General features: G+C 38.0%; 1 protein-coding gene across 6 annotated transcripts in view; it reads left to right on the top strand.

Annotated features, from left to right (window-relative positions):
• The window catches only part of EHBP1 (EH domain binding protein 1), an 870,491-nt gene that overhangs the window by 784,636 nt on the left and 61,681 nt on the right, over positions 1–24,174 (top strand). For all 6 annotated transcript variants that reach the window (XM_037807056.1, XM_037807055.1, XM_037807058.1 and 3 more), the window contains one exon: positions 10,583–10,730. In XM_037807056.1, coding sequence (XP_037662984.1) covers positions 10,583–10,730 — 148 coding nt within the window. The remainder of the gene's footprint in view (positions 1–10,582; positions 10,731–24,174) is intronic.

The following is a 24,174-nucleotide window of genomic DNA, read 5'->3' as shown; positions in this document are numbered from 1 at the left end:
ATGTTACGGGATTTTTGCGGTAAATTTGAGAGGAAGAAAAAACTTTCAAATATATCAGTAATGTGGTTTTTTGTATTGTTTGGGAGATATAAGAAGCAAAAAAGACAATACAGGTATTTTCTTGTGGAAGAGGAAGAATTCCAAAACATACTTAACTAAGAAGGAACCTTTCTTGGATCTCTCATTTGGCAAGATAAAGAACACTCCTTCATATATATCTGGTAGGCTTGCCAAAAATCCTTGTTTAATAATATCACTTCTTTTTTAAAAAAATCTCAAATGTCAAGTTTACAAAGGAGAACAGCCCTTAAGTGAAGCACTATTGAAGTTAGCTCCTAAAATGAATAAGCAGTTTTTAGCTTTTAAGGGACATACAGTATGACATATTTTGGGCAGAAGTACTGATCATAATGGGTACTGTGTGTTCTCTTCAATCACTAAGGTATTCCTAGTCTCTGCCCACTGTACAGTTATCAAACTGGTATCAGCAGTTTTTTGGAATCTTGTTCTGAGTGGAATCCAAAGTTGCTTTTCATAAATAGTTTATAAATTATGACACTTTCAGTAGGATTTAACATGTTAGGACAAGGGTTGGTTGGGTGTTAAAATAATCATAAAGTGCTCTTTATCGGTGGACAACTTGCAGATTCAGTTATACCATTTCAGTATCTGGACAGGTAATAAAGTAAGTATTTTATGGGGGTGGGTAGAGAAGTGCGGGTGAATTTGAATTCTTAGAAGTTTTTCTAGTGACAAAAAAGCATAATATGAAATAGTAATATTTTCTTTTAATACGGCACGTGGATGTCATACTTCTGAAGGGTTAAGTCTTATTTATTTGAATAGAACCGCAGGACAGTTTTGCAGAATGCTTTAGCACAAATACCTATGGTTTACTTTGACGTTACATTTTTTTGTTGGTTTCTTTACTCTAAATACTTGAACTGTTAGACCTTTTACTTTTTTGCTGAGAAAGATGTATTTGTACCAGATTAGAAAAGCTAAACTGTTTCTTTACATTGAATAATCAGCCTGTCATGACAAATCTATCTCCTTCTGCATGAGTAGGTGCCAGTCTGACTGGCTTCTTTTAGGCTCACACTGGGTTTTAAGCTAGATCCATGTGCATGACTGGCAGTGCATTTGTTGGGCCAGATCTAAGGAGCCAGAGAGCGTTCAGCTCTTTTTTTGCCTACAAAAGAGCAGCCAGACAAACCAGCAAGAGGCATTGGTTGTAACACAAGGTGATACTTCCTTAGTCAGACCTTCTTTATTTCTTGTAATTTTTTAAACTAAGAAGTTATCAATTTCACAAAGAAAAGAAAAATTAAATTATCAAAAAGTTCTCTTTTTGGATGCCCAAACTATTTCCATTAGTTCTGCTGATGTAATTTGAAGTTTTCAAAAACACAAATTAATAGCTTTTATAATACTAAAATAATTCTTTTTAGAGAAATATAGTACCTAATAGGAATTCATATGTATCAATTGAACAAATGAAAGAGACTGATCATTGATTTAGAATATAAAACTTTATATCCTAGATTGCTTCCAGACATTTAAGAGGAAAAATTCATGTCAGTATTTAACCACTTGATCACACTGTTTTATGTTTAGAATTCTTAGTATGGTTTGAGCACTCTGGCAAAACAAATGTTGCAATTAAAAATATTTACCATATATTGAAACTAAGAGGCATATAAAAACTAGAGTATGAAATATTCAGCTTTGTGAATTCAATACCAATGAAAATCTAAGTTTTTAAAATGCATGTCTACTTTTTTTCTGAATTAGTCCTGTTTTATTTTTGGCTTGTATTAAAAACTAGATCTTAAATTTTAAATCTGTTTACTATTTTGCCTATGTATTTTAAACAAATCCAGAATTTAATAGTAACTACAGAAATAAATGTAATCCCCCAGGGTTGATCAAAGATTTAATCTGACCAGATGGGGCAAACTTGAGAAAGATTTTGACTTTCCACTCTGTTTTGCAACAAGAAAGGCTGATTTTTTCTTTCTTTCTTTCTTTGTTAGAGGAATGGAGATCAGGCCGTCCCCAGAGAAATGAGCAGGTGTGGCCATTTATAAGCATGTCTGCTTATATTACAAACCAGCATAAGAAAAGTTTGAAATGGGTTGAGAAGATCTGCTAAATAGTTTTAATGTTTCACCCTAAATCCTATATATTCACTCAAGAGCTGACCAAGCTGGCAGTAAAATTTCCCTTCTACCCAAACCTTTAGAGGTCTTGTAATTTTATTTTTTATTTTCCTTCTATCTTCTATAGCAAATGAATAGGTGCACTTTGGTAATCCTTGCCCCTGGACAAGCACAGAACTCTTTTTCCTCCCCTTCTGAATGCCTAATAACAGAGCCTTGCTTCCTGTCTAATGATGAAAGGGTGACAGTCAAGTTCTTTTTCTTAGTTCTCCTACAAAATTGAGGAATTTCATGGACCATTTTGAGAACAGAATCCTGTGAAATATTAGCAGAATTAAGTAAAGCTGGGGTTTTTTTGTTTGTTTTTAAATGAGTTAAAATTTATTTAGCCCAATTAAAAGTCCAATTTCTAAGACAGTGTGAAACACTGAAAACAAAACAAGTAAACGCAGGATATGGTCTTTTTGAGAGAGGTGAAAGAATGTGGGATTATGGATTTTTGGTGGAAATTTCCTATTTTCTTCTCTTATAAACAGTTTTACAAATGGTAAGGATGCAAACCACGTATTTGAAATAACATATTTTTAGAATCTTATTAAAGCTTATTTCATGAAAATGTGTGCATTCTTAAATAGAAAGACTTCTCAATCTATATTTTTCAACAGATAGAATAAAAATATCTAATGTTATGAAAGACACCCTTAGGTAGCTAATGATCTTAGCAGCTACACAGACAGTTTCTCATGTTCTAATTTGCCTTCACAAATCCATGGCATAATTTTTTGGCTAAAGTAATGTCATTTGATGACATTTGTGGCAAGTATGAAAGGACCCCCCATGGCAACCATTTTCATTTGATTCTTAAGATCCAGAGGCTGCTCAAAGAACGACTGAATAAAGTTGAGGATTGGAGAAGTTTGATTTTCTTGTTCTATGTGAAATGAAACTAGTCTCTTTCTCTCCGTTCACCTTAAAAGCAAAAGTCTGCTAGGGGGTTGTAGCCGTGTCAAAGCCGCTAGGATGCCACTGCTGATCGCTTTAATTACTCCAACTAAGGAGGATAAAATTAAAAGTAGCACCATTGAAGCAGTGGAAGGAAGCTTGCCTAGATGTCGGTGAACTGTGAAATATAAAAATTGCATACCAATATATTTTTATGGAATGGAAACAAGGAATTACATTACTTATTCTTGAAGAATCTGTCCTTAAATTTTCAACTTTTACTTGTGTATCAATCTATAGCAGATTGTAAACCATTTCAGAATAAGAAAAATTGTTACTTGAAGTAGTTAGTTCTGACCCTTCTTCCGTATTTGAATATTTTAAATCCATTGCATTGTCTTGAAATATGGGCTTTTTTTTTTTTTTTGACCAGAACAGGACATTTACCCTATCCTGAAGATGTTAACAAAGAGAAAAGCAAAGCTTAAATGTACTGCAGTCAACATTTTTTAACGTCAGGAACCTAAGTTTTAAATGAATGTAAACAAGCTAGTTTCTCGTTACCTCTCTATATTCAGTACCCCAAAGGGGAATTTAACCTGATTGTATAGTCCAAGAGTAGGTAAAGAACAGGGATTCCTAAAAATCAGGATAACAGTAGGGCCTCAGAAAAAAGCCCTGAATACTAGTTACGTATTAGACAGGATTTTAATTCTTATTATACCATTTACAAGATGTGTATGACCTTGGGCAGTATATTTAAGTGAGATTTGGTTTCTTTCAAGTTGGGGTGATAGTGTCTTCCTCACTGATTTGTGAGGAATAAATGAGAGAACACACATGAAAACACTGCACAGGGCACAGAACTAGTATTTATTCAACAATCCATTATAACTGGTAAAAAGATTGTCATGGAAAGGGAGGCCTCCCAGAAACTTAGCTTCGTAAAACCTTCCAAAGAGTATATCCATCTTTCCCAAAAGTTTATATTATCCTATATAACTTGGTCTAACTAAATAATGCTATATAGAAAAAGGTAAATGTCATCAGACCCGTTCTTAAAAACAGGAAGCCTAACTATCTTGATTTACTTAAGTATATGTAGACTAGGCAGGTAGATATATAGGTTTACTGTGTATTGAATTTTTCCAAGTGTACTTTTCTTTTTGGTGTCAGTAAACTTCTAAGTTCCCTTACCTCTGCACTCCAGTGAAAAGATTATTTTTATTTTAGAAGGCATAGTAAACAGATGATTTAAAGCCATGGGTCCCCTTTTGAATGCAGAATGGTTAAAGCAGATAGCAGAAACAAATTTCTATACTTGGATAAGTTTAGGCAAACCATCATTGCCATCATATTCCTTATTTGCATATTTGAGCAGTTTGTGTTGAATGCTACACAAAATTAATGAAACAATCATCATCCCTACTTTCTGGTCACTTTAGTCCTTGGATATAAATAATATGGTTCTTTTGAGAAAAGTTACATGGATTTTGTTGCTATCCATTCTTTAAATATTACCGTGAATCCAACTTTTAATGGTGCATTATTCATAAAAAATAAAATGAAATAGTGTTATTTTATGATGAATCTGGAAATTAATACTATCAATTAAAAATTGGTTACATAATTGCTATAATTACAAGCTTTTTTGTTATGAACTTAGCAATTAACTTTTATTTTTCCAATTGGTTCTCTTTATCTTAAAGGAAGTTAAAGGGTGAGAAAACAAACAATGCAGATATGCCATCCCACTGGAGAGCTCTAGGCCCAAGCAAAATTGTCTCTGTAGTGTTAGGACATTAGTAGAAAAGTAAATCAAGGCAATCTGATACGGAACTAGATTTCTGTCAATCAGGCTCAAGATTTTGTGCTGTGTCCATAAACTTTGTTTACTGTAGGGTTTTATTAGTTGTAACCTGCCCTTGCAGTCGGTTAATAAGGCTAAAGCTTGCTACTTGAGGATTGAATTACAGCACACCTCTAGGCTAATGGTTATAAACAGAAAGTCCCATTAGGGCTGCATTCTGATTTGCTCATTTGCATTTTTCTATTGTATAGAGAACAATGATAGGTAAATAGGTACAAACAAACAATTTACATGAAAATTGATAGTGTCCCTAATTAGTATTTAGAATTGATTTTATTAAAGATGTCTGCTTTAAATTGCACTCTTGGTAAGCTCTCAGAAATATTTGCAGATAGGCAAATATTATTTTGGGGAGCTGTGAGGGAGAGGTGTGATAGCTTGTGAGAAAAAAATTAGGTTCCCATTTCATATTCAGAAAGCTAGAATATTTATTTCATTTTAACTCAGTTAAGATGACCCAAGACCACTTCATCTTAGTTTGAATCATGGTATTCCAGCTCTACAAGAATTATTCACGCAGTGAAATTCACTTAAAACCTAGTTGACTGAGGCATATCAAATAATAGTTTTTATTAGTGCTCTTAACTTTTCTTAAGTTGAAAGATGGAAGTTTAATAAAAGCTCAATTTTCCTTATTTGGTCATGTGATTTAATACTTCTGAGATCAAATAGTTTGGTGGTTAAGAGCAAGGGCTCTGGAATCAAACAGACCTGGGCTGGACTCCTGGCTCTGACATGAGTTCTAGCTGTGTAACCTTGTGACTCTAAACTTGAATATTCTCATTGGTTAAAATGAACAGTGAAAATTAAATAAGACAATGCACATGAAGCCCTTGGAACATAAAAGCTCAGGAAATATCAGGAATCATCACCATCATCATCAAACCTGCATCTCCTTTTACTCCTATTATATTTTGCAAATTCAGAAATACTGATAGTGAACTGAGGATTTTTGTATATTATTCTTGTATCTTCAGTCTCACCCTGCCCAGTGCCCACTCTTTTGCCCACAGATAAGCTTGTGTATCCAAATACTAAGAAAATTTCTTTTGTATCTGTTAGCCCTCTCTTCTTTTGTACCTCCCACCATCCACCCCAGGAAGCTTATCATCTCATTTCTTTCCTTTCCTCTCCCAAGATTGTTTTTCCTCTCACCTCTTTTCTGCCTTCCATCAAGATTCTTTTTTTAAAATAACTTTTATACCAGAGTGGTACATGAACATTATAGAAAATTAGAAAATGCAGAGAAATGGAAGTAAAAAAATTAAAATATCACATTTCCACACCTAGAGAGCTCCTCCATTACAGCTTTGTATATATCCTTCCAAATGTCCCTTCTATGCATATATATTTTTATGTGTATTTTTTTGTTTTGCCAAAATGACGAAATGAGGTCATTACTGTGCATATTATTCTACAACCTAGTTTTTTTCAGTCAAGTTACATTTCCTCTCACTGAATAATCACACATTAATTTAATAATCACAGATTTCTCTAATGGACTCAGCAATGTCCTTAACAGCTGATTTGTCAGAACCAGTACTAGTCCAGGACTCTACATTGCCTCTGGTTGTTAAGTCTCTTTTGTTGTTGGTGATTGTAGTTGGTTATTTGTTGTGTATTTGTTTTCATAACAGTGACTTGTAAAAGAGACCATGCTTGTTGTCCTGAATATCCTACTTTCTGGATTTGTTTGTTTGCTCCCTTGCTGTATCATTTATCATATTTCTCTATCTCTTATATTCCTGATAAACTGGAAATTATTTATAAAGGTTTAATGGATTCACTTAAAACATTTTGGCTAGTGTATTATAAGTGATGTACACTGAATGTGCTTCAAGTCAGAAAGCACATGAAATATAGTTGAGCCAACATTAGTGATGCTAAGACTGACCACTAGATTAAGTGTCGATATTCTTATTCCTCCACTTAAAATTAGGTTTTCTCCTTGCAACTAGAAAGTGAATCTGCTTGGTGTTACTTAAGCATATGTTCCAATTACTCTTGCTGTGTAACAAACTACCCCAAACTTAGTGATGTTTAAAAAAAGTCTTGTCATTATGCTCACAGATTCTGTAGGTAAAGGACTTCAGACAGGGCACAATGGGGATGCCTTGTCTCTGTACCACATGGTCTGGAGTCTCAGCTGAAAAGACTTGAATAATTGGGGGGACTCAAAATGGCTGGAAGCTGAACTCATCTGAAGGTGTCTTCATTCACCTGGGATGATTGAAGCCTGAATAGCTGAAATGGTCCACTGGAGTACTGACCTATGGCTTGTGCTTCTCGGAGCATAACAGCTGGGCTCCCAGAGAGAGTACAGATAGCAAGAATTTCAAAAGAAGTAGGCAAAAGGGGCATGGTCTTCTCTGAGCTAGCTTTGGAAATCACCAGGAATGCTTCCGTAATCAGATTCAAGGGAAGAGGAAATAGACTTCACCTCTCAATGAGGGAGTGGCAAGGTCACATTGCAGAATACCATGTGGGACGGGAGCAATCTTTGGAAAATACCTGCCATACTATGATATGAATATCCAGTTCCCCATCAGACATCTACCAAGGCTTTAATAACAGTTGATAATCCTCGCCAGAATCAAACATTTCATTATGATTTGCGAAGTGGTGTTCTTATGATTCTGTCATTCTTTATATACATTTATCAGTGGGCACTATTTTGTAAAGTAGAGCTTTCATTAACTAGGGCTATTTAGTTACCCTAAAATTCAGTTCCTAATAAAAAGACAAGTAATTTCCTTTTTTTCTTTATATTACTAATTTTTAGAAGTTATTTTAAAAGCTGCCTCAGATGGTAACAAATGAGTTTTTCCATCTTTCTACTTTTTTGACCATGATAATGGACTTTTGAATTTTCATCGATTCAATGTGTGATTTCATTGATTCAATTCACTGTATTCTTTGTTCTTTTTGATACTGAAATTGTCCCAGTTTGTCCCCTGGCAACTTTAAACTTGTCCCTGGGTCAATTTGACACCCACATTGATCTACCCCCATTAATTTCAACAGCTTTCATGATTTCTAGCCATCTCAAAATTTGAGAAAGGGTCACTTAGACTTATTCTCTACCCATCAGATTTCTATCCTCTAATAATATTGCTCACCAAGTTTGATTGCCCTCTTTAGTTTTTAGACTCAGTAACCTCTAATATTTACTGCAATTGATTATTCCCTGTTTCAAAAGCCTCTTCTACTTTGATTTTCATGATACATCAGTGTTCTAGTGCTCCTCTCCCTTATTTCTCTGTCCCCTTTTCTTCCTCTAAATATAGATGTTTTCCTGGTTTTAGTCAGTGGTGCTCCTTTTCTCTACAATATCTCTTTAGGTGCTTTGATATACTCTATAACCTCAGCCATCAGCTCTGTAATCATAGTTTCATCATTTTAAAACCCTTTTCTGTTCCTGACCTCACACCCTAGCATCAATTTCACTTTTCTAACTACTACTAACATCTTTACTTAGATGTCCTGCCAGCCCCTTCCTCTCTTTTATGTTCCCTTTAAAGTTTCTATTTCCATTATTAGAGTGCCACAATCTGCTAGTCACCTAAGTTTAAAGCTTCTGACATCTTTTTTCCTCCCTTCATATCTAATTAGTTGCCAAGTATTGGTGCAGGTACCAATTCCAGCTCTAATATATTTCTTACACTTTTCTCTTTCCATTCCCATTGCCACCATCCTAGATCTAGATCTCATTACACCTTCTTTGGACTATTAAAATGGTCTCCTAACTAGTCCCTCCAGTCCCCCATTTCAATATATCATCTATGCTGTTGCCAGATTAATCTTTATCAAATACAGTTCTGGTTGGTTATCCCCACAGACAGAAGAAAAAAAAAAATCCTTTGGTTGGACCCCACTGTCTTTAGAATAAAATTAAAGCATTGCACCCTGTTGGACAGGATCTTCTACTGTCTGTTTACCCAGCTTTAACATCTTGACTTTTCTTTCTATCACTATGTTGCCCTATGATCTGGAAAAATAAGCAATATTCCACCCCCCACCCCCCCCCAGTTATACTTTCTTGACTCTACATCTTTGTGCTGTCCCTGCCCCCCAGTCTCTCCTACCCTGACCCACCTAACCACCAACCCCCACCTCTACCCAACTAAATCCTACTCATTCTTAAGACCCAACTCAAAAAACCAGTTTTGCCACCATGCCTTCTGTTTCCCCCTTGGTCAAAACTGTTCTTTGTTTTTTTCGGAACTCTTAGAACATTTTGATCATACCTTTTATGGTAGCTATTTTATCTTTCCCTCTATATTGTAAGCTTTTTGAGAGCATAAATAGTAAGTTATTTATGTTTGGATTTTTATAGCACCTAGTATAGGGCCAACACATGCACTAAGGACCAAACATGCAAAAATAGTTAGATATAACTCCTGCCTTCAAGTAGCTCAGTTCTGATGAAGGAGGTATCTGCACAGAGTTATAATGTAACTTGACAAGTATTGTTAAACAAAAAAATCACACACACAGTACAACAGTAACATAGAGGAAGGAGCTCTTAATTCTACAGGGGAAGGAGAAAGGATAGTCAGGGGAGGTTAGTGGATTTAAACTGAGCCTTGAAGAATGAGTAGGAGTTAAATAAGTTGAGAGAAGAACATTCCAGAAAAAAGAAATGACATATTCAAAGCCACAGATGCATGAAACGTAACATGATGCAAGCAATTCTGTATAAATAGACATGAGGTTTTTGGAGGTTGGAGTGATAAAGGAGAGAGAACCCTGGAAAGATATGTTAGGGCTAGATTATTAAAGGCTTTGTTTTATGATAATATCTTATTTTATATGCTTTCAAGTTTACAAACCAATTTCACACTGATTATTTGTGATTCATGGTGATGACCCTCTTTTAACAGGAGGAAACTATTTTAGCTATTTAATTCTCTGTAGTTTTTAGTTATTTTAAATGTCAGAAATCACATTAGGTTTTACTTTTTCTTCTCAGTGTGCATCTGTGGGGGGTGGTTACTAAATACAATATCACTTCACTACTGGATTATTGTTGGTAGTTTAAAATCAAAATTGTGTAACTATGTACTATCCCCACCTACTCCCCAGCCCCCTAAAAATTCTTTTCATTTCCTATATTTAATCAGTATAGTATAGCAGCATTGTCTGCTATTGAAAATGAGTTTTAGCCAGTACTCTATGCCTTTATTAGAAAATAGCAAGTTAAATTATATTCTTAAAAAATAAGATAATTGAAATTGTCCTCAGATTGTCACTCTTTTCTAGAAGACACCTGCTTATTTTATTAAAACTAGTTCCTGATATTTTCTCAGTGATATTATTAAAACTAGTTCCTGATATTTTCTCAGTAATATATATTGTCAAATTTTCCTTGAAAGCTAGTTTGGATTGTTACTGGATACTTTAATGCAATAATTTGTAAATGTTTTTAAAAAATCTGATTCTAGGATGTCTTTTAAAAATGGTGTGACATCCAACTGATATAGAGCATCCTATTTATAATGTGGGCCAAGCACCATGCTGTAAACCAGTTACTATCATGATGATCAGATTGAAAATGAAATTGCATTTTTGTCAATTACTGAGTTGGCAACTGTTCAATATATCTTAGCAGCAAGATGAAGAGCGGCGTCGGCAGCTGAGAGAGAGAGCTCGTCAGCTAATAGCAGAAGCTCGATCTGGAGTGAAGATGTCAGAACTTCCCAGCTATGGTGAAATGGCTGCAGAAAAGTTGAAAGAAAGGTCAAAGGCATCTGGAGGTGAGTTAAAGAATCTTGTATCATATTCTACAGTCAACCCAGAAATCCACAGTGGAGCTTTGGGGACTTTTTATTCTTACTTCAAAATGTTGCATTAAATACATAAAGTTTCTAACCTATTGATATGTTGCAAAAAAGCCCAAATGAAGCATAATAAATTAGAAAGTAACTGTTACTGTTTTTCAAATCAACTTTTGGGCATAATTTTTAGTAGCTCAAGAAGTACGTTTGTAGAATATGCTTTAGTAGAAAACCTGTACAATCCTTGGTTTGTGATAGTCCGTGATGCCTCATTAATTATATTAATAATAAATAATTATTTATTAATTATGAATAATTAATAAAATGCATTTAAGTTCTCAACATCTAGATCACAAGACCTCTTAGTGGTAAGATTTGAAATGAAAGATTTTCACTTTCAACCGTATCTTTAGAAAGTAGCTTTGAAGATGTCCTGGCATTATAGCCTGACATGAAATAAGTTTTCATTCGTTGGATAGAACTTATTGTTCAGTATACTACCATTATAATTAGATACCAGACTTCAAAGTGAACTTCAAAATACAGATTAAAATATTCTTGTCAAGGTAACTCAAATGAGTAATTCCCATGTCAGTTTCTTCTTAGTCTCCTTACTCTAAGAGGGTCCTCTTCCAGGTCTACAAAGATTACTCTAAGCTTGGTGTTGGGACAACGACTGTATTTACAATTAAAGAGTTTAATTTTGCCTCTCAGTGTTGAATTTGGACATCTTTCATTTGTAACTTTTTACATTTCTATTTAAGAAGAGTATATTCAAGAGGTCTTAAGTTTTTTTATTTAAAGATATATACCTATTTATCATCCAAAACATGCCAGGCATTTGTCCTGAGCTAATCTCAGAATACTAAGATAACCCTAAAGTGTAGCTAGTGTTGGCCTGAATAATACCTCAGTGGGCTGAAGCATGGGTAAGCTATTTCTAGGTTCATGATAAGTTTCTTCAAAGTAAATTCAGATTTAATACTGTTATTTCTATTAGGTTCCTTATGTTGAAAGCTTTCATTTGTAGAGAATTCCAACTAACGCCTTTAGCATCCAACCTTCTGTTCCATAAATTTGAAAGTTTCTTCCCCAAACAGCTGTGACTCTGTCCCAGCTCAGAACATTTATGTTTTAGTTAAATCATTCATCTTACCTTTTCAACTCCTGTTGTTCAGGATTCTTTTTGTTATTTCTGCACTATTTATCTTCTATAGTTTTTGTAGCAACATCGCTAACTACTTACAGCTACATTTGTATAATGCTATGCTAATTTGCTTTAATTTATCATTAATAACAAGGTATATTTTTGATGTCATAAAAATTCCACCTTTTTAAAGTAAGTCTTAAAAGTCTTTACCTCCTAAAATCTCTGGATGATAGAAAACCCCAATTCCTTTAATACATTTTATTTCCTCCAGACATTAACTTCCCTAAAGCTACTGATGCCATCTTCCTATGGCATCATAAAGCCTTGTAGGAGTGTAGTAATAATAGGATGGAGAGGCATCCAAAGTCTTTTTTAATATTTTCTCCAGAGAAGATAACAATGCTAAATTCTGGGAAGGCTAAGAATGAAAAAAAAAAAAAGTTAATTTCATGGAATGGATCAGCTGTCTAATTGATCCTATCTCTATAATATAATTCCAGTTGAGGCCAAGCCAGGACTGGATTAGGCAGAGAGACTTTGCCAGTGTTACAATCCAAAGAATGGGTATCTTTCCTACTTGGTACCTAGTAAAAGTGAGGACCTGAATTTGGTGACATTCAACAGCCAATAAAGTAAAGGACAAGTGAGGATTAGATCTGGAGAGTGGCAAAGGAGTGCAGACTAATGGGGACTCAGATGAGGTAAAAAAGGAACGGGTTTGACAGATAACTTATGATAACCTGCTGAAGAGCCTAGAATCTATTCCCTAAGGGGACCAAGGTGGCCAGGGTTCCCCTACGACACACCTTACCTTGGATATTAGAAGCAGCCAGTTCAAATACTGAGCTCTAAGTCAGAGCTGGGGTTGACCTAAGGCGGGTGGAGCAGGCCTATTCTCTGTCCTCAAAAGTTGGTATTTCCTCTCTTCGTAAGGGTGGATGGATCAGACCAGGTCTGCTCTGGCCTTAGGTTTAAGCTGTAGATCAGGAGGCCAGGGATGGGGGAAGACCTTTAGGACAAGGGAGTGGGTAAAATTCCTGCCTGAAATACACTCATTCATACATATGCATTTTTCTGTTGAGTAGTGCCAGCTACCTTGCTAGGTCAAGATGTAGCAAATATTTTTCTGTAAAGGGCTAGAGTAAATATTTTAGGATTTGCAAGCCATATGATCTGTATTGCAACTACTCTGCTCTGCCTGTATAGTTGGAAAGCAGCCTTGGTCAATATGTAAATGAATGGACATGGCTGTTATTTACTCTAAAAAAGATTGGTGGGCTGGTTTTGCTCCTTGGGCTATAGTTTGCATAGAAATTTAGAAATTCACTTTAGTTCACAAGACTCTAATTCCTAAGTGAAAATGCCTCTCTGAAGTTGACAGTTGAGGGGAAAATTTTGACAAGTTAGTGTTCACTCTTTTGCTATCAAGGGGGAATCATCAGGTCTGAGAAAGGAAATTTTGCTAGAGAACAGGGTGAGAGGAGAAAAGAGAAATAATTTGGGACCAGCCTTTATTGAGTACTAAGGTAGGACGATTTTGGAAGCAGTGGACCAGAGTGACAGGGAAAAGGGGGTAGTTAAGAAAGGACGGGATGATATAAATAAATTAGGTTTACTTATATCACAGGCACAGCCTGGGGAATGTGTTGAACATGATGATCCCTGAGACCCACTTCCTAAACCTATTTGAAAAGCTCACTACTTTCTGTTCTCAAGCAGCAACCAAACTCAGTAAGGAAAGGGAACTTACTGAGTGTGCGAGTTTGAATGTATTATGTCGCCCCAAACGCCATTATCTTTGATGTAATCTTATGTGGGCAGACTATCAGTGTTAATTAGATTGTAATTCTTTGAGTGTTTCCATAGAGATGTGCCCCACCCAACTGTGGGTGATGACTCTGATTGGATAATTTCCATGGAGGTGTTACCCCACCCGTTCAGGGTGGGTCTAAATTAAATCACTGGAGCCATACAGATGAGCCGACAAACAGAGGGAACTCAGTGCAGCTGAGAGTGACATTCTGAAGAGGAGCTACAGCCAAGAGGGACGCTTTGAAGAAAGCACAGGAGCTGCAGATGAGAGACAGTTTGAAGATGGCCGTTGAAAGCAGACTCTTGCTCCGGAGAAGCTGAGAGAGGACAAATATCCCAAGAGCAACTAAGAGTGACATTTTTGAGGAACTGCAGCCTAGAGAGGAATGTCCTGGAAGAAAGCCATTTTGAACCCAGAACTTTGGAGCAGATGCCAGCCACACACCTTCCCAGCTAACAGAGGTTTTCCGGACACCATTGGCCATCCTCCAGTGAAGGTACCCAATTGCTGATGTGTTACCTTGGACACTTTATGGCCTTCAGACTGTAACTTTGTAACCAAATAAACCCCCTTTTATAAAAGCCAATCCATTTCTGGTGTTTTGCAATCCAGCAGCATTAGCAAACTAGAACACTGAGTTTGAGGTAATGTGTCTTCAGCTTCATGGTGTCCACAGAAAATACACGTGAGGTTATTTTAGGTCATATATGGCCATGTATTCAAGCAACCCAGTTGCATCCTATTGCAAGTAGAAATAGCCTAATTCTTGCGTAATAACCAAATCACCCCTTCCTAGGAGCTACAGCCTAGCTTTTGCTTTTCCTCCATTTTGACATAGTGTAGGGCCTAGAACAGAGTCAGGTAATAGTGGGGTGTACTGCACATGTTTTTCCACTTTGGTCATCGTTTTGTAGACCTATAATGGCTCATTTTTAACTTATCATTCCAGCTGTTTAACAACTTGTGGTTTTATTTTATTATATTGATCCTACTGGCAAGATAGAGATGTTTGGGGAGTGTTCCAGTTTGCTAATGCTGCTGTTAAGCAAAACACTGGAAATGGATTGATTTCTATAAAGGGGGTTTATTTGGTTACAAAGTTACAGTCTGAAGGTCATAAAGTTTCCAAGGTAAGGCATCAACAATCAGGTATTTTCACTGAAGGATGGCCATTGGCATCTGGAAAACCTGTTAGCTGGGAAGGCATGTGGCTGGTGTCCGCTTGCTCCCAAGGTGGCGTTTCAAAATGGCGTTCTCCAAAATGTTCTCTTGGGGTGTTTTGTCCTCTTTTAGCTGTAGCTCCTCTTCAAAATGTCACTCTCAGTTGCTCTGAGGTCCTTCTATCTGTGAATTCCTTTATACAACTCCAGTGATCCAATTAACACCCACCCTGAATGGGCACGGTAATACCTCCATAGAAATTATCCAGTCATACCTTTCACTCACAGTTGATTGAGTCACATCTCCATGGAAGCACTCAGGATTCCAATCTAATCAACATGAATTACATCAAAAAATATGGCTTTTTTGGGGGACATAATATATCCAAACTAGCACAGGGAGAAACTTTGGTATTTTCATTTTTAGTTCTATGGTACTGTGGTCAGAGCATGTGACCTGAATTAAAGTTTTTATTTTGACCAAATAAATGCAAATTTTAATGACTGGTCCAAGGGCCCTTGCAAGGTGGCAACCTTGTTTTAAAATGACTTATATAATATAGTATAGTATATTATATATATATATTATATGTATCATAATATATTTTTACATATGTATTTATTCCATAACTTATCACTTTACTTTGAGTTAGGTAAGAGTCATTTAACTTGTTAAACTAACATTTTTGTCTCTCTCTGATTTAAAGTAGTGTACTTTGTTTTGCATTTCAAACGAATAAAGGAAATGTTTTTTATCTTGCCCATGAGAATGTTTGTGTGCCTGCATAATCTTTATTGTTTCAGTTATAGCAAATGGATTTATCTAAATATTTTGAGCCAAAATAAAATTTTATAGGCCTTCAATAATTTTTATTTTCAGTTTCTAGTAATAATATATTCAAATATTTGTATTGTGTTGTTCTATCTTTTGTTTATATTCTATAGAATATCTTGAAAATTTATTAATTTTATGGGAACCTTTGCTGAGAAAAAAAAAAATTTAAGTGAGGAATTTTTTTTAATATGTTTTCAGTTTAGCCTACAAATAATCTTTTTTTACTGTCACCAGCATTGTCCCTTTCCTGGTTTCTTGTTCAATTTATCTATAACTGAAACATATTATAGGACTAGCCTTATTGCTGTGTTATTAATCACCCTCTTGGGATCCCCACTTTGCTTATAGTTCTGTGCAGTGTCAACTGGAAGGCATATCCAATCTTTTGCCTTTTTCTGCACATGTAATAATATGATACTTGCAAACTAGCTTTTATTATTTAATAGCTCTCATTTATTTTCTGCCTTTCTCACCAGATGGGGTTTTAAGTGGTTAACCACAGAGATTCTTTTCAATATGTAGTCTCTTACACACACACACCCACACACACACATATGCATTTCATTTCTCCTGGAATGCATTTAGACCATTTCCACATTGTTAAGAAATGTGCAACATTAACTTTTGAAAAGAATTCAAGGTTCATGGTAAAACTGAAGTCAATGAATGGAAAGGAAGTGGAAGTCCATTCTTAAAAAGACCTGAGTGTATAGGAGATCAATTTTTACTCCCCTCCCAAACAGTAATCCTTTTATCGAAGGTTAGCAATACGTATATAAATATTGAGTTAACCCACTCAGCAATACTGGTGAGTAGTAGTATAGATAGAGATTTCATTTAGCTGGGAAATGAAATGAATGGCATCTGTTTAACATCACACGAAACCCTGACTGAATAAATGGGTAAAAGGAGCTACAGTTTTCCACATATCACCAGAACCTGAACGTACCCATATTTGAGTACGTTTCCAGACTTAGCTATTTCTTTCCATGATAGTGCCACCTTCTAGTCTCTCAAGCTGGAGAGACAATTTTGACTTCTCCCTTGTTCTTTCTCCCCTCAATATTCCTTCCCCCACCATAAGATACCCAAATCAATTTTCAAATCATGTCATAGCCACTCCAAATTCTTCTGTCTTAGGTTAGGTTCTCTCTGCTGCTTGCCTAGGAGTTACAACGGTCTCCAACCTGGATTTCCTGCCTCCAGTCTTTCTGTTTTCCAGTCTGACATCTAGGTCAGCAGTTTTGCATACTGCATTCCTATGCACAGTTCTTAGACCACTTTTTCTCTCACACAAGAAGGCATATCAGAATGCAAGTAAGAGTGATATTACAGGCATAATATTGAAGCTGCTCTAATTTATAAAAGACATAAACTTCAGTGCTTATATTACTACTAATAAATTATTTTATATGTACTTCACAACTGGTTACAATAAGTTACTTTGATTAAGCACTGTTTATATCAACTGCTGTTAATCTACTAAAGTGCTGATCATATTAGAACACCAGTGTCTCTCCATTCCTACTGTAGTAGTCAGAGTTCTCCAGAGAAGCAGAACCAACAGAATATATGTATGTAAATATTAAGAGATTTATTCTAGGAATTGGGTCACACAACCATGGTATTGACAACTCTGAATTACGTAGAGGCAGCATTCCCCAGAGAAGCTGCAAGTTGGGCACTCCAATGAAGGTGATGATTTCCCCAGAAGCTGACTGAAGTAAAGATAGAAATTCTTTTTTCATTCTGCTGTGAATTCTCAGTTCTCCCTTTAAGGCCTTCAAGTGACTGAATGAAGAAACTCCTTACATTGCTGTGGGCAATCTTCTTTGTTGACTGTAGATGTAATCAACCATAAATGCAATCAATTGACTAATGATTTCTGTCCATGAAATACCTTCACATTCACCGTCAGACCAGTGCTTGCTTGACCAAACAACTGGACACCATAACCTAGCCAAGTTGACACATAAAATTAACCACCACAGTCGACCCTGTGTCAGTTTGACACCCATACACATCTCCTTAAACCATACTTAATCTCTAAATAAAGACAATAACATAGTCATACTTTTGCCTAACATAATTCAACTGTCCTGTGTACAGCCAGAAATGCACTATCACTTTCCCCAGAAGAAGATGCAATTCTTGGGAAATATTCACTCTCAAACTTGATGTCCTGTAACCTAAATACTAGGATATAAAGTTAATACAACTTACATTATATAATGAGATAACAGAGGGAAAAAAGAGAGATTTGCTTTATGTATATTAAATATACATAGTCCTCATTTCTGCAACTGGTCATGTGGTTATAGTTCATATTTATACCAACCTTCTTATGCTACCCATTCCATACTCCCTTTACTCTCAGCAAGTGCTTCAGCTGGTTGTGGTTCTTTGCCTGGTGAGTGACACAAACCTTCATTCCTGAAGGATCTGGGCCATTCGTAGTCCTGCCTGGATTAGATTGTTGCAGTTTTCCATTGACTTTACTCTAGGTGTGTAGTATTAATAGACACTCTAAGGAATCTCCTGTACTCCAGGCAAACTCTTCTTTACCTCCATTGTGTAACAGCAGTCCAATCTCCCCCTTAATATCAGGATCCACCACCCTGTACAGGAATTGCCCCTTTTTGCCTGTTGATTTAGAGACATGAGGAGCCCAAAGTGGCTGGGTAGCAGTCTTAACTTCCAATTCATTGGAATCATTGTTGTGCCTCTGTTCTAGTTTGCCAGTGCTTCACTGGAGGATGGCCAATGGTGTCCAGAAAACCTCTGTTAGCTGGGAAGACAATGTGGCTGGCATCTGCTCCAAAGTTCTGGGTTCAAAATGGCTTTCTCCCAGGACGTTCCTCTCTAGGCTGCAGTTCCTCAAAAATGTCACTCTTAGTTGCTCTTGGGGTATTTGTCCTCTCTTAGCTTCTCCTGAGCAAGAGTCTGCTTCCAACAGTCATCTTCAAACTGTCTCTCATCTGCAGCTACTCTTTCACCTTCTGTGCAGTCTTCAAAGTGTCCCGCTTGGCTGTAGCTCCTCTTCAAAATGTCACTCTCAGCAGCACTGAGTTCCTTCTGTTTGTCAACTCATTTATATGGCTCCAGTGATTTAATTTAGACCCACCCTGAATGGGTGGGGTACCTCCATGGAAATTATCCAATCAGAGTCATCACCCACAGTTGGGTGGGGCGCATCTCCACAGACACACTCAAAGAATTACAATCTAATCAACACTGATACATCTGCCCAAACGAGATTACATCAAAGATAATGCATTTTGGGGGGCATAATACATTCAGACTGGCACATTCCACCCCCTGGACCCCAAAATGACATGATCTTTCCATATACAAATTACATTCATCCCATCACAATATCACAAAAACGTAAATGATTTCAGTAACAATAGTTAAGTACAAGATCCCGTTAAATCAGTTACAGGTGTGGTCTGTCCAAAAGCAAAATTCTCCTCTAACTGTGGACCTGTAAACTTAGAACAAGTTATGTGCTTCCAATATACAAAGGAGGGACATTCATAGGGTAAACATTCCCATTGCCATAAGGAGAAACTGAAAGGAAAACAGGGTTCACAGGACCAAAACAGTTCCTAAAACTTGCAGGAAAACTCCATTATATCTCAAAGTCTGAAAGTCATTTACAGAACGACCATCCTTGGAGCTTGAGAGAGCGGGAGTCTAACCCTTCCTAAGGGCCTTTTCAGCATCCCTTTCCTCTCCAAACGCTGGGGTGAGTTCTCCAACATATCCACACACTGGGGAGACCACCTTCTCAGCCCCACCCTCCTCAAACATTGGGGCAGCACCCAGATTCCCTTCCATCTCTGGGGCACACCCTCAACCCCTTCAGAACAGTGGGGTGGCAGCCAGGCTCTCCCCAATTCCCTGGGAATGTGTTCCACCCTCTTTGGGGCCTGGGGTGGCAAAACTGTTATGGAGCATGGAGACAGAAGGCCCACCCTCGACCTCCGGGGCAAACTCACCCTTTCCATGCATGTGGGCCACTCCGCCCTCCCAGCCCAAGGCCTCTTGACTTCAGACCTCAGTCTCCATGGCTCTGTCTTTGAAGAAATTTTTCCTTCAATTTGTTCCTTGTCTTTCTCCTCCAGTCCTGACCGGCAACGACTCTGTCTGTAAAGAGCTTGCAAAAATTCTGTTGCCTTCGCATGAAGCACACAGGGGTCAAAGCCGTCAGACAATAGGAGTTTCCACAAATCCTTTCTGCTTAACTCCTTTTCCAATCTTGCCTTGTACTGAAATGGCGGCTGAGTTCCATGTTTGGTTACATCCTCACGTTGGGCAGTAGCTTCTGGGGTTTCACCCCCTGGAAGCCCAGAGTTTTTCAGGCCATCAGTTTCTGATTTCTTTGAAACCAATAGTTCATTTCTCAGCTTACCTCTGTCCTCTTGCATTTTACTATAAGCTGCAAATAAAAGCCAGGCTACTTCTATATTTTGCTTGGAGATCTCATCAGCTAAATATTCCAGGTTGTTGCTTTCAAATTCTGCCTTCCATCCAACACCAGGACTCAATTTTGCCAAACTCTCTGCCACTTTAAAACAAGGATCACTTCTTCTTTCCAGATTACAACAACACGTTCATCATTTCTGCTCAAGGCCTCATGAGAAGTGTCTTTAGAGTCCATATTTCCACAGTCTCTTCAAAGCAGTTTAGGCCTTTTCTAGCAAATTCCTCACAATTCATCCAGAAATTTCCCCTTATCCATTTAAAAAGCCGTTCCAGCATGTTTGGTATTTGCAATCTCAGCAACACCCCACTTCTCTGGTACCAAAATCTGTTCTAGTTTGCCAGTGCTTCACTGGAGGATGGCCAGTGGTGTCCGGAAAACCTCTGTTAGCTGGGAAGGCAGATGGCTGGTGTCTGCTCCAAAGTTCTGGGTTCAAAATGGCTTTCTCCCAGGATGTTCCTCTCTAGGCTGCAGTTCCTCAAAAATGTCACTCTTAGTTGCTCTTGGGGTGTTTGTCCTCTCTTAGCTTCTCCTGAGCAAGAGTCTGCTTCCAATAGCCATCTTCAAACTGTCTCTCATCTGCAGCTACTCTCACCTTCTGTGCAGTCTTCAAAGTGTCCCTCTTGGCTGTAGCTCCTCTTCAGAATGTCACTCTCAACAGCACCGAGTTCCTTCTGTTTGTCAGCTCATTTATATGGCTCCAGTGATTTAATTTAGACCCACCCTGAATGGGTGGGGTAACACCTCCATGGAAGTTATCCAATCAGAGTCATCACCCACAGTTGGGTGGGGCGCATCTCCACAGAAACACTCAAAGAATTACAATCTAATCAACACTGATACGTCTGCCCACACAAGATTACATCAAAGATAATGGCATTCACTGTCAAAAAAAAAAAAAAAAAGCTGAAAAAGAGCCCAGACTTCAGTTAATGATATGAATGAAGCAGGTCTGGTTAAGACCAGCGCAAGCCAGGCCACAGGGTAAAGGTTGAAACTGATTGTGTTTTAAAACTTCAACTTCCATATGAGACCAAGGGAAGAGATATCTATCTGGTACAGGATCTAAATTTTCTAAACGGTACAACTCTACAGTCGATCTGTTCAAACACCACAATTGCATGGAACTTTGAATAGGAAGTGAGATACGGTAGGTTAGTATAGGCTGGAATGAAATAGGACACATCCCAGAGTAATTTGGGCAGATAGTAAAAAATATATTTACAGCCTCCCCCTCCCCAGCCCCAAGGATCTGGGGGAAGGTGCGGATGTGTTGGACATCCTCACCTGGACTGGTGTTGATGTTGTCACAAACATCGGGACTGGCGGTTTGATGTGCTGAGCCTTTGATCATGGGACTTGCCCTTATGAAGCTTGTTACCATAAAGGAGAGTCTAAACTTGCATGTAATTGTGCCTAAGAGTCTCCCCCTGAGTACCTCTTTGTTGCTCAAATGTGGCCCTCTCTCTCTCTAACTGAGCCATCTCGACAGGTGAACTCGCTGCCCTCCCCCCTACATGGGACCCAACTCCCAGGGTTGTAAATCTCCCTAGCAATGCAGAATATGACTCCCGGGGATGAATGTGGACCCGGCATCGTGGGACTGAGAGTATCTTCTTGACCAAAAGGGGGATGCAAAATGAGACGAAATAGTTTCAGTGGCTGAGAGATTTCAAATGGAGTCGAGAGGTCACTCTGGTGGACATTCTTATGCACTATATAGATAACACCTCTTAGGTTTTAATGTATTGGAATAGCTAGAAGTAAATACCTGAAACTACCAAACTCCAACCCAGCAGTCTGGACTCCTGAAGACAATTATATAATAATGTAGATTACAAGGGGTGACAGTGAGATTGTGAAGACCTTGTGGATCACACCCCCTTTATCTAGTGTATGGGTGAGTAGAAAAATGGGGATAAAAACTAAAGGACAAATGGGGTGGGATGGGGGGATGATTTGGGTGTTCTTTTTTCACTTTTATTTTTTATTCTTGTTCTGGTTCTTTCTGATGTAAGGAAAATGTTCGGAGATGGATTGTGGTGATGAACGCATAACTATGTTATCATACTGTGGACAGTGGATTGTATACCATGGATGATTGTATGGTATGTGTGAGTGTATTTCAGTAAAACTGAATTTAATTAAAAAAAAAAAAAGATAATGGCATTTTGTGGGGCATAATACTTTCAAACCAGCACAGCCTCCTTTTAAAGGAGACCAGCAGAGCATAAGGTTGTAGGCACAGGAAGCAAAAAATTCTTCTAGTGGATCGTGAGGTCTAATAGTGGTGCCATTTCCATTTCCACCCCCTTGATTCCTAGACCCATGAATCCTGGCTATAGGAGTAACAGTACCATGGAGTGGGTGCTGATTTAAAGCAAAAGAGCCCTGCAAGATATTGCCACCCAGTTGGCACTGTAATTGAGTCTTAAAAAGGCCATTCCATTGTTCTGTCAATTCAGCTGCTTCAGGATGATGTTGAATGTGCTAAGACCAGGGAATTCCACGAGCATGTACCCATTCTCGCACTTCAGTTGCTATGAACTGGGTTCCTTGATCAGAAGCAGTGCTGTGTGGGATATCATGATGGTGGATAAGGCATTCTTTAAGTCCACAGATGGTAGTTTTGACAGAAGCATTGCATTCAGGGAAGGCAAATCTGTTTTCAGAGTATATGTCTATTCCAGTAGAACAAAATGTTGCCCCTTCCATGATGGAAGTGGTCCTGTAATCAACCTGCCACCAGTAGCAGGTTGATCACCTTGGGGAATGATACCATATTGGGGACTGAGCGTTGGTCTCTGCTACTGGCAGATTGAGCATCAGCAGTGGCTGTAGCCAGGTCAGTCTTGGTGACTGGAAGTCCATGTTGCTGAACCATGCATAACCTCCATCTCTACCACCCTGGTAACTTTTTTTCATGAATCCATTGGACAGTGAGAGGAATGGCTAGGGAAAGAAGCCGACTGGTATCCACAGAACAGGTCATTGTATCCACTTGGTTATTAAAATCCTCCTCTGCTAAAGTCACCAGAGTGAGCATTCACATGGGACACATTTTCATGTTTTCCACCAATTCAGAAAGTTCTGTCCACATACCTCTCTCCCAGACCTCTCTGTCACTAAATTTCCAAACACGTTCTTTCCAAGTCCCTGACTATCCAGCCAAACTATTGGCCACAGCCCGTGAATTGTTATACAAATGTACTTCTGGCCATTTTTCCTTCCAAGCAAAGTGAACAACCAGGTGTACTGATTGAAGTTCTCCCTGCTTGGAAGATTTCACTTTGCCACTGTCTTTCAGGGATGTCCAAGAAAGGGGCTGTAGAGCTGTAGGTGTGCACTTTCAGGTGGTGCCTGTATATCGTGCAGAACTGTCTATAAACCATCCCTGAGTTTTCTCTTCCTCGGTTAACAGATTGTAGGCAACAACCCATAGCTGCAGGCCAGGAAAGAGAAAGTAATATGACAGGAGTTGGGGGCATGGGCATTTGAGCCACTTCCTTGTGTACCTTATGCCTTCAAGGCAGACCATTACAGGTTCATCTGGCAAAGAAGACTTAGCAGAATCTAGGGTTTCAACGTCCCCACCATCACCATTATCAGCCCATATGTCCCCATTCCAATTTTCAGGACACTATTCCTTCCCAATCAATGCCCTTACTTTAACAGCAGACACACTGCAAGGTTGGGAATTCAATTTACATTATAATTCAGCCACTCCCACAACGAGACTCTCGGTCTGGTTTTAATAAATCTCAAGTGTGTGACTAGAAGAAATAAGAGTTTCTTTCACTTTGCACATAGAAACTTTCATGCAGTGCTTGAGCTGGGAATATGAAGACCTGAGCTCATCCTTTTCTTTAACAACTGTAGCTAACATATTTAGGAACAACCAGCCAACATCATTGTACTTTTTACCTCTACAAAATTCTGCTAAGGTATCAAATAATCTGTCACCAAGACATTTGCATAG

The sequence above is a fragment of the Choloepus didactylus genome, chromosome 17, assembly GCF_015220235.1.
Source record: "Choloepus didactylus isolate mChoDid1 chromosome 17, mChoDid1.pri, whole genome shotgun sequence".
Classification (NCBI taxonomy): domain Eukaryota; kingdom Metazoa; phylum Chordata; class Mammalia; order Pilosa; family Megalonychidae; genus Choloepus; species Choloepus didactylus.
The sequence above is the reverse complement of the archived record's forward strand: the minus strand, read 5'-3'. Positions and strand labels throughout refer to the sequence as shown.